The 12,337-nt window shown below is 32.5% G+C and overlaps 1 protein-coding gene across 1 annotated transcript; it reads right to left on the bottom strand.

Annotated features, from left to right (window-relative positions):
• Positions 1 to 4,554: 4,554 nt before the first annotated feature.
• On the bottom strand, positions 4,555 to 7,837 carry LOC149803376 (uncharacterized). The gene is made up of 5 exons (XM_089951389.1): positions 7,757 to 7,837; positions 6,514 to 6,625; positions 5,910 to 6,068; positions 5,219 to 5,308; positions 4,555 to 4,852 (listed from the first exon to the last, which is right to left on the bottom strand). The coding sequence occupies exons 2-5, from the start codon at positions 6,614 to 6,616 to the stop codon at positions 4,692 to 4,694; spliced, it is 513 nt and encodes a 170-aa protein (XP_089807515.1). The 5' UTR covers positions 6,617 to 6,625; positions 7,757 to 7,837; the 3' UTR covers positions 4,555 to 4,691.
• Positions 7,838 to 12,337: the final 4,500 nt, after the last annotated feature.

The raw sequence follows: 12,337 nt of genomic DNA on the forward strand, positions 1-12,337 counted from the left end.
ATTGTAAATATTTCAAACTTCATGTATATAGTCTACTCATTTGCAGAGTATGATATGATACCTCTTGTGAGTAGACATGAAGCAAAGACACGATCATGATGGGGTTTCTTTTGCTGTTTTCGTTGTCATTGACATAAATGGATTCTTAAGGTTTACAACCTCACTGCTTATTAACTCAATGTAACTTGGTGAAATATAAAATATAGAACGAAAGTAACCTTTGACTGATTTTACGATTTTACAAATTTCTAAATTTAACGACAGGACACTTTTCTGGCAGTATGCCATTTGCGTTAGGTGTTTGGTTACTTAAAATTTAAAATAAAGAACAAAGGGAATTTTTGATAATTTTTCCTGCTTTTAAAATGCACGTACAGAACTCTTTTCTGGCAATATGTCTACTGAGATAAATATTTGGTTTAGTAATATTTTGTTTGCTTGGAAAACGACTATTATTTTGTTTGTTCTGCTTTGTGAGCAAAACAATTTGAAAAATCCTTTATTAACAAATAATGACAAGATGCACAAAATTATTATCTCCATTAAGTTTTGACCTTTAAATATGACCCTTTAAGATATTTATAAATCTGTCTTTCCTGTAACGATCAAATGTTCTTTGTAATTTTGAAAATGAAAATAAGATCTGAAACTATATTTTAGTCTATTAGGAAAACAAAAGAAAACGGGAACAATTAAAGAAAATTGAGCAGAAAATGATAGAAATTCAGGGGGAACTGTCGAATAACATAAATGGGGTAACTGTGGAAATGTAGAGAAAAAAAGCAGATTTGGATCAATCTGGGAAAAAATACATAGAAGGTGTTAATGTAAGATCTAAAGCTAGATGGAACACATTTGGGGAAACAAGCATAAAGTATCGTTTTTAGACCTTGAGAAAAGAAACTATGTCAATAAGACAATAAAGGAAATTATTTTTGATGGTGGGACAAATATATCTGACCAAATATATATTTTAGAAGCTCAAAAACATTTTTATATGGAATTGAACAAAAATGGAATTGCTCAGCTCGATGATGAGGCTACTCACGAAATTCGAAATAGATGTTTTAATCATAATATTAAACTTAATCAAGAGGAAAGAGAATCATGCGAGGGTCTGCTTACAATAAATGAATTTGGTATGTCTCTAAAATGGAAGGAAAATGGAAAAAGTCCTGGCTGAGATGAATTCGCTGTAGAGTTCTATAATTTCTTTTGGAAGTCTCTTGGGGGATTTATATGCAGATCAATAAATTATGGATATACAGTAGGAAACCTTTCAGATTTTCAGACTCAAATAGTCATCACATATCTACTAAAAAAAGAAAAAGACAGAAGATATGTTAAAAATTGGAGACCTATATCACAATTAAATATTGCCATTAAGATTGCTTCGAGAGCCATTGCAGCTAGGATTAAAAAGGTTATTCCATCAATAATTAGTGATACTCACAAATGATATATGAAGCGTAGATTCATTGGAAAAATACCAGGCTGTTATACGATATCATGGAACACCCTCAGAATAAAAATATATATGGTTTATTATTGTCATTAGACTTTGAAAAAGCCGTTGCCTGAATTAACTGGACCTTTTTGGATGAAGCTTTAGAATCTTTTAACTTTAGTGATTCCGTTTGTAAGTGGTTTAAACTGCTTTGTAATGACTCTAAAAGTTGTGTTATAAATAATGGGTATATTTCATCTTTATTATATTTGAAAGAGGATATCGCCAAGGAGGTCCCCTTGCACCTTATTTGTTTATCATTGGGGTTGAGATTTTAGCTATGACTTTAAAATGAAATGAGAATGTACGGGAACCAGTCTTTGACGACGGTGAATATAAATTGGGTCAGTATGCAGATGACGCTTTTATTCTTCTTGATGGATCTCAACTTTCTCTTAAAGCAACTATGAATATTTTGCAAGGTTTCTTTCTATTATCTGAACCTAAATCTAACATTACAAAAGCAAAAGCTATCTGGATTGGAAACCCGAATTTCTCTAATGCAAAAATATGTCCCAAAATGGGCATAATTTAGTCCTCTTCTAACAATACACTCCTTGTCATAGATGTTTCTCCAGATTTACAACAACTGGTGGAAATTAATTATATAAAGAAACTAACAAAGCAAAACGAATACTGGCAAGCTGGAATGAAAGACATGTGTCAATAATTGGTAAGGTAATTGTTATAAACACTATTGTTCTACCCATATTCATACATCTTTTTCAGCACTTCATAATATAAGATGGGTAAAAATATTGCTGGAAAAGAAAAGTGGAACGTGGCCGAACTTAGTCAATAAAACTATTTTCAGAAATAGAAAAGGATACTTGGAATTTAGGGAGAAGGAAATTAGAAGAATTTAGTTAGCTCATTAAAACATTTTCTTAAGAGATGTAATTGGAAAGAGGAACAGCAAAGTCCTAACGAGCATCTATCCATGAGTATTTAACATTTTGTCTTCCCTAAAATGTTCTATCAATAAAAGTCCCGGACAGTAGGCGGTTTTGAAATTGTGAACGGTCTAGTAGATGATCACGGTAATTTAATACCTTTTGAAATAATAAAACAAAAAACTAGAAGCGATGAATTCTTGAAATACTTAATATACAAAATTCAAAAGCATGGAAAAACGCCATAACAAACCATTTAGTACATACTAATTTTGATAAGCACGAAGATAAAACAATGAACTTGTAAAAACAAAATTCACCCAAGTTTGTTTACAGACATCTTTTAAAAAGATAACAGGCAACAAACTGCTAAGCAAGAAACTTGGATGCAAGTATTTAATTAAAATATAAGTAGTGAGGAGCGAAATGCTGTACCAATGATACCAAGTTGATCTCTTTTAACTTTAAATTAATCCATATAATAATCGCTACTATTGATTTTCTGAGAGAATTAACATATCAGATGATGATAAATGTACTTTCTGTAAGAGTGAAAGTGAAAGTATTAAGCATCTCTTTCATGATTGCAATACTAGTTCACTATTTTGGTACCGTTTAATTGAACATTTTGCACCTATTTGCCCAAATATTGTACAGTTGTTCCAAAAAGAAACATTTTTAGGGAGGGAACAAATGGACAGTTTGTCTAATTTCGTGCTTATTTTGGCAAAACGTTATATTTATACTTGCACATTCAATATGAAAAATCCTTCTAATTTTGCTTTTAAGCAGATAGTTGCAATGGATAAGAGCATTGAAAAATATACATCTAAGGGAAATGAAAATAGGACCAATTTCTTCAAAAACGGACCTCAATAATGAACATGTAACTTGTATCTGACTTGATGGTAAACAGGAACAAAATACTGTAATATCACACAGTCCATGTCACCTAGATTGTGTGCCATATGCATATGTTTGTGTGTGTTTTCTTTCTTGTTCTGTAGATTATATTTTTAATATCCCTAGATTATCTGATAACCAGAAATGCTCGATTATAAGGTGACTTTGGGATGGTTCCCCGACACAGTGGTCAACCTACTACGGTGTTAATAAAAATAAATTATAAATCTGTTTTGTTCCTGTCTACGAAAATGGTCTTACAAGCTTGTCTACAGGTTCATAAACAGCAACATAAATGTTAGACCCATTTTCAAATCTTTCTTACATCACGTATATTTGTTAGACGAAATTGAACCAATATACTGTTTGTAGGAAAGTTATGTTTGTGATCTCTGTGGATGAATCACTAAGTGGATTTAGAAATACCATGCAAGATGCAAAAACATGTATTTCAAAATTCATACATGACAAAGGCTTGTGAGCATTTTCATCCAATCTGGTAAATATACATGTTTATTTCTCCTCGTATTGTCATTAATGTATCTAGCATTAAACTTCAATGATGTATCGTATTAAAATGCCAACGTCTCTCTGAATTCGTTTCTTGATCTATAATATGGAATGCCAGCGAACTGAATCAATAAATCAAACAATCAAAAAAAAAAAACAAAACAGAAACAAACAAAGAATGAAATAATCACATGTCTTCTCTGTGTCTTCCCCAGAATGAAATCTCTGCTCATTTCATTATTTATTGTTTATTCAACAAGTAAAATTTTCTCGACAATGTTTCCTGATAATTTTATTAGCCATCCTTATTTTTCCTCTTCCAGCCGGAAGACGAAATAATTCAAGCTGAAATGACCTCTTTCATATTGATGTGTAAACTTCTTCTAAATTAACAGAACAATGAACATCTTTTGAGATTTTTTCCACATTCTATTGGAAGATTCATCATATCCTTTCCTTTTTACCAGCATGTTCAGGTTGCCTTTCATTAATATAGTTTTTAAAATTTTCTGACTCCCAATGATATCAGCGTGACTAGCAAAACAATTATGACATTATTACACCTTGGTGCCTGGCACGTGCACTGTGTATAAAAGATTCTTATATTGTACATCTGCAAGCGGAGAAATTAATGACAAAGTATACCTCAAGTTTCCTAGCCGGACTATCAAATTTGTATTGATAGATTGGAGAAAACCTGGAGACAAACCTAAATAGAATATATAAAAATGGACGAAATAATATGAGGAAATACAAGTTTTATTTAGGATAGGTTCGCTCCTTGAACAGTCATAATTCATATACTCTTCTTAACATTAATATTATTCAGCAATAATAGAAATATTAGCTAGATTGGAGCAATTGCCCTTACTTCCTCTTTACACACACATATGGTTAAATGATTTCTTGGCACTAGAGACGCTAACGGTCACAGTTGTACAGATTTTACTCTCTTCGATTGCCACGTTGGATAACTTTATGCAGACTGTGGGCTTGAACTTAAATACCTTCACATCCTTGCATCGCGACCAGTCTAGTGCTAGAAAGAAAAGAATATAATACAAATAGGAAGCTGTACTGAAATTGGCATGAGCTGAATAGGTTTGGTGTGCATTTAAGCAGGTAAAGCTTGGATTCTGCAGGGGAGAATATATCTGGTATCTGCTTTTCTTGACTAGTGTTATCGTTTATCTAACCCTTTTTTGTTTCCACCCAAAACGCAACCTGGAAAGTATCACAAAATAATACGAAGCGACCACTCCTTCAGTCAGATTGAGCTACTGACTATGCTAATGTCACATAATTGAGCCCAACAATAAGAAAACCGTAAATAATTATATGGAATGCAAATCCACTCAAAGATGATCATAGACCTAACTTATTGCAAGTGAAAATGTTTGCTTACCATTAATTGTCTTCTCATAGATAATGTTGTCACGGAAGCTAGCGTGCACATGCAACTGGTTATCTGGTGTATGAGTTATTTTCAGGCATACTGCAGAGAGAACATTCAATATACATTTTTAACTTAGATGAATACAGATCTTTGACTGTGAAATTAGGTTGCATGAGTGTTGTCCTATCATCAATTGCTCGGTAAAGATACATTTACTTTTCTTCGTGAGTAAGTATAATACAAAATAATATTAGAGATAGTTTTGTGGTAAAATATTGTTTCCCGGTGTAATTGCAATCCTATGCAAACGTTGCCAGAAATGTATTATAAATCGGAAACTTTGATAAATCACTTGCGTGCAGGTGCAGATGTATTGCAAGCCATAATATGTTTACAAGGTTAATCTATTCTTTTCTATATTTCTTCAACTAATGTATACAACGTATTAAAACATGAACAATCTACTTGCTCTGATTTTAAATACATTACATAATTGTATTCATAGATACTTTGTCCATTCACTGAACTATTTCCAAAATTGGGTAATCCTGCTTTCGTCGTGTTTTACTTCAAACGATTATATATAATCCAAGGAAAATTCGCATTTGTAAGAGACCAATGCACAAAACTATATGATAAAAAGATAATCTCAGCCAATGCCTATGTTTCGTCTCTAAGAAAGAAAAAATCGGACACTTACATTTAAAAGCGCATAAATGGCAGGTTGAGCCATCGCACTTGAAAGGGTGATATCTCTTCTCTAGACGGGCATCCTCTAGCGTTCCCATATCCTGAAGCTCCGCTAGGTTTCCTCCGGCTATAATTGCGTCACTGCCATCAACAGTGATATAATCGCGATCTTTGTTCAACGAAAACGTTTCAAGTACTGATAAGTGAAAATTCGAGAGGAAAACGCAGTCTGTTGTATTTATTGATATGTTAACAATATATAATATGAAACTTATTGTATTTCCTTATTACAGTAATAATAATAATAATAATAATAATAATACTTGTCAAACGATGTGTATAGTGCGGTAATGATGCAGATTCATGTATCCTTCTTCACAGTAAAAGCGGTTCAAGATCATTAATACATATGCACAAGGCGATATAAAACCATCTTGACGCATACATACATATATGCATGCATACATACATACATACATACATACATACACCCCCCCCACCCACACACATACACACACAAACACACATACATACATACATAGATACATAGATACATACATACATACATACATACATACATTCATCTAAGTAAACCGTATATGTAAGGATCGTACCATAGTCAAGCAAATGCTCATAGTCGATGTCTTGTTGAATTATCATGGATCCCTGTACGCTGACCAGGTGGACGGCAATGGCAAAAACGATCAAACGCATCATATTGATCACCTGTAATAGTATTAGTAGTACTAATAGAAGTAGTATTAGTAGTAGTATTAGTAGAGGAAATGTACAAGTGGTGAATTTTTAAATGGTTGCTTTTAATCTCTATTCCCTCAGATGCTAATGATCCTTATGTAACCAGATTAAGTTCTCAATGCTTCGACTCTAAATCAATTACATATCGAATATATTCCCGTGTTAACTCAGAATATAGATGTTTCTCATAAGAATCACAATGTCAACGTAATGTTTTTAAACATCTGACTTAGTACACTTCTTAGTACTCCTAGGAAATGAATCCAAAAATCATACCTTTTTCAATATCGTCTGCACAGAAACATTAAACTACGAAATATAGTGACTAAGATGGAATTTTTAACGAAGGAATCGCGTTATAAAAAACATCGGAATAAGATAGAGATCAGCTGCAGCGTGAAAGAAAATAGAGATCATGTTTATTGTAATATGATTGTCTGTGCATCAAAGAAAAAGAACGAAAGAATCAAACTTTATAGATGTTGCCTGAGTAATCAATAACTCTATCATCCAAATGTTTTGGGTTGTATCGTGATATAGGACTGAAGAATATACATGGTCTGCATTGTATCATATTGACATTTCTAATTATATACTTACTTCAAATATATCAAGACCAGACTTGTATGCTGAAAGGACATCAACTTACCAATCTGCATAGCACATCAACAACATGAACATCTGGTGTAAGTTTTATTTGTTTTTTATATGCTACATTTTCGCCGCTAAATGGTTTTTTCTGGGTATTATCACTATATACAATAAGTAAAAATAAAAATAACCCCTCCGTATGAGAAATTTTAAATCACAAATTATCTCCTCTTTGCTTGTAATACTTGTACGAACATTGTGATCTAGCGGTTTCAAAGATCTTTGATAACACTGCACAGAGAGAATCACGTTCCTAGAACAAAAATAAACCCTGTACCAAGTTCTTAAAGAACTCAGTGCTGCCTGAGATTTTTAGGCAACATTCAGGAAAACAAAAATTGAAAATAAAATGATAGAATTTAATTAAAGAAATACAATTAAAAATAAGTATTTCAAAATAATGAAAGGAACTGTGATATCTGAAATTATAGTCAAAGTATTTTTACTCACCTAAATATCAAGATAAGCTACTACGAATCTGATGGTTTCTTCGTCTCTTCTACTTCCAGCACTCAGACAGGGAATAATTTTTCTAGCTGAAGAATGCTACTTAAATAGGACACGATGCAGAAAGTGAACCAATGAGATCAAAGCACACTTTATATGATTTACAACAGAAAAGCATGGTTGATTCTTTAACGAAAACCATTCGCTTACATGTTTTGAATTGAAATTGCCGCAAGACATAGAAAAAGAAAATTAGGTAATGTCTAGACTATTAAATACTTTCTAGTGTTAAGTGTTTAAGAGTACCCGAGTTGAAAATATTGACACGTGCTGCAAAAACAATGTTTCTACCTAATACCCTGTGGAACTACCTTTTTACACGATATATACTTCTACAATTCATTACCTCATTTGGTAAAATTAGGTTTCATTTGTTATGCAAGCTAAACGGGTTGTAAATTTTCTTTTATATGCTACGCTACCTGTCCGAACTGAAAACCTTGATCGCTATGTTCTACTCTTTGTAAGAGCCTCGTAGCAATTATAATGTTTTAATATCAGTCCTAATGCTTGTCATAAACTCTATTTCAATATACTGAATGTAAGAATTAAAAATATCTCTTTACAGCACTCCCGCTTTAAAGCTGTAGTCATCACATACTAAAGCATGAAAAATTGACATTTAAAATGTGTTACTAAAACAAACGAGAAAGGGAATTGATTATTATAGCTATTTATATATAATACGCAAGCATTGCACACAGTTTTACGATGTTATAGATGTATCGAATCTTTGTGTCAGAATGGGAAGAACTTTAGAGTTTAAAAAATAAATTAAATGGTTCTACTTTTCTTTTTATTATTGTTGTATTTTTATTTCCACTATTTCATTACATTGTTCGACCGTTTACCTCTAGCTGGTACCTAATAACCAATACTGCGCAGACGTGCTAGATAAGGCTACTACCTACCCACAATATCCACCTTACCTACCTACCTACCTACCTACCTACCAACCTACCTACCTACCTACCTACATACATACATACTCTCAATTAATATCACTCAAACACTGGTTTGAAAAGAACAAGATTGTGATGTAATACAAACTCATAAACCATTGTATAAATTCATAAATATTAATGAGGTCGAAAGGTATTCTTTTTTTATTAACTGATTATTTGTTGTCTTTTAAGATGACAAAAAATCTCTTAATATATTTTAGATTGAGATGTTTAAAATTTAAATGTCACGAACAACAAGTATATATATATATATATATATATATATATATATATATATATATATATATATATATATATATATATATATACATACATTGTTTCTATTCGGAATATAGCGAAACAAATACAGATGTTCGGTTATCATTCGTCATATCTAGAATATTTTCTAATCCCGAGTACAAGCGCATGTCAATCCCGGCAGAGGAAGTAAATATTCCTTGCCGCCACCTCATTGAACCGGCAATTTCTATAAGACTGCCCAAACGTATGTGGTCGCCATGTAGCAGATGCATGAGCGTTTCCGCCGAAAATTTCTTTCTTGGGGCCAAGGCAATATTTTTTATGCTTTTGCATGAAATAATAGTAGACTGAGAAACTGCGAACAAACTCGTATGTATTCGTTAGGTCACACATTTCTGTCCTATGTGCTAACTCTGTCCTGTACCTGGTTTGGATTGTAATCTAAAGAATTGACACCTTTAGTACCATACACCGCCATGTCTAGGCATGCGTTTCCAAAGGAGGTACATGCAAGATAGAATATATATTGTTACAAATAAATTCCAAAAGTGGGTTACAATAAAGGATTGAAACACTCATGAAGTTTTATTTAGGGCTGTCTATATGCATTTATTAACGGGAATTATTCTCATTATTCTAACAAAGGGCTATGCATTATTAGAACGCTAGAAATTATTTCTTAGTACAATACTCTGTTGCAAAGTTATTGGGGCCATAGAAGCGGGCCATCTTATAAGCGGGCTTGTCTTATATTGAGGTAGTTTGTGCTTCTTACTAAGAACACTTAAACTTCTTCCATTAACTCACTGACGTTATTTTGGGGACTTCTTATACTAAGGCGCTTCATAGTGAGGAAATACCGTATATCCTGGAGGAGTGACAATGGACATGTCTTTTCCATTTTAAATCGACTTCATTTTGAGGCCACATTTTATAGACCACATCATTCCAGAAAAGCCAACAAGGCGTAACTACTAAGAAGAAAAGCAATCAGGAAGATGCACTAATGATGTCCATTGTGGAATCAATATTTACAACTCAGCTGGAAATGACGTGATCATTAAACTATTGTGTAATTTATCTAATGTCAATTATTATCTCCGTGTTTTGTAGGGCTTTGAAGTCTATATGAAACTGAATCTACGATAACTGTATATCATCTTCATTGACCAAATTCCTCCAGAAACTGGTTCTGTAGAAATGTTTAAAGGTATTTAAAAAACTGATTGTCTCGACTATTTACCTTGTATTGCAGAGAGATACATTTCATGGTAATTTAAGTTTAATTGTTGGCTTCAGGTTCCCGTGAACTATATGGGTTTGGCACTATAAGCAGAAACAGCAGGATCGAGAGTGATCGTTTCAAGGGTACATTACAGTAACAAAGTCCACAAAATAGCGAACAGTTTTATTTCAACCCCGGTATGAAAAAAGCTATTGATAAGTTAAAAAAATGACAAATACATGGCACAGGACCCAGCTTTGGATGCTTTCCAAACTCTGCTAAATTGTTTTGACAATCGGTAAAAAAAACTTTGTTTCTTACCTTTATTGTCGCTGAAAACTTCTGTCCCTTCTGGGTGAAATCTTGAACTGAAAGTAAGGGCTTTATCCATCAAACTCTATCTATGTGTTAAACTCTGTTACTCAAATCTTCTTCAGCAGCATCATTAATGAAATTACGATCAATACCCGAGCTCGTATAGTTGTGGTTGCAATATGTTTCCTATGAGGTACAGAAAATGAAAATATACTCCATGTTCCACATGTACTTCTTATACATATTGTCTTAGTTTTAAATTAAATTATAAGTGTTGCATTTTTAAGTAAGTGAACTGTAATGAGGAGCTCGGTAGGAGGAGGAGCTCCAGATAGTTACGACTGAAATTTAGAAATGAATCTCATAAATATAACACTAACTTGGACATCACAAACAAACCTTTTACGGTACTGGTCCTTCTAAACGAAAGCTGGTGCTGCCAACGTAAAATATTTAAATGTCATTGAGAATTATTTAATATATACAACTTCTAGCCAGTGTGATTAAATGTTATAAATTACACATTTGAGAAACTTAAAACTACAATTAAATAAATTAAGTGACTAAACAATCGAATAAAGGAAATTATAAAAAAGAAGATATTTATTCGTGGAGGAAAAAGACAAATTATTTTGCCATCGGTTATAAATTTTAGTAGCCGAAACTATAAGAACACGTTTAAAGAAAAATAACTGGATGAACCAATGTATAAAAATTATTCTACAATAACTTACTTTTGATATTGTTGACCTCCTGCCCATGAGATGAATCACATATTAAACTTCATCATGTAAGTAAAGTGAAGATCAAAATATTAAAAGTGCAACAATCATCTGAATATGCACAAGTGTGAAAAATAGGTAACACCGAAATAGTTTAATAATGGTACAATTACCCTCCTTGAAATGCCTTAAAGTACTATTTTGCTACGCAGGTTGTTCCATCATCTCTCTCCAAACATTAACATCTCATACCGTCTCGTACCAATTATTACGAAATCGAATATATCACCGACTGTTTGGTGGATACGCAGAAACTAAAATCAAGGATACAGAGTTTTGTGACAGAATAGATTAATTGAATCCCCACATAAAGATTTTATCGTGTTATTCACAGGGATGCAAGTAAGGAGCGGGTAAGGCGAAACTGGTGATGGGCCAACTGTATCCAACTTTATATCCATCATTTTAAAGTTAGACATCGTATTTACTTTTTAAAGTGAAATTGAAATTAAATATGAAACGAATATCTTAACAAAGACAAAGGAAATCCTTTCAAAGTCATGAACTATTTAAAGTCAGGAGATATGATCCACCTAGACCTCATTGGTATCCGTGATATCAGGCGAGATTTTTAAACTCTTTAAAGATTTACAAATTCTTCAAAACTCCATTTGGTGGTAGTTTTGACGCTTTTTAGTGTATTTTGAAGTATAAATTAGTACAAATGAACGTTTTAAAAATGATAAAAATGATAAAAATAATTTTAGTAAAATAAGTGAGAAACATATTGACTTAAAATGTTATGAATTTTCACATATACTGGCAGTATATTTTAAGACCCGTGTTACAACGTAAAATGTCTTGCGGATAAATATAATGTAAATAGCCTTTTGCTTTCAGTTTTTCTTTTGTTGTTTTAATATGTGATTGGAATAAACAATTTTAAAACCTGTTTTCTTGAAGAGAATTGTTTTCGAAACACCTGTCAACGCTTCTACCTTTGGTTCTATTAAATAATTAACACTCTGGTAAGATTTTATAGACCTAAACATTAATT

Source organism: Sinohyriopsis cumingii, chromosome 3 (assembly GCF_028554795.1).
Source record: "Sinohyriopsis cumingii isolate HCF-2022 chromosome 3, ASM2855479v2, whole genome shotgun sequence".
Classification (NCBI taxonomy): domain Eukaryota; kingdom Metazoa; phylum Mollusca; class Bivalvia; order Unionida; family Unionidae; genus Sinohyriopsis; species Sinohyriopsis cumingii.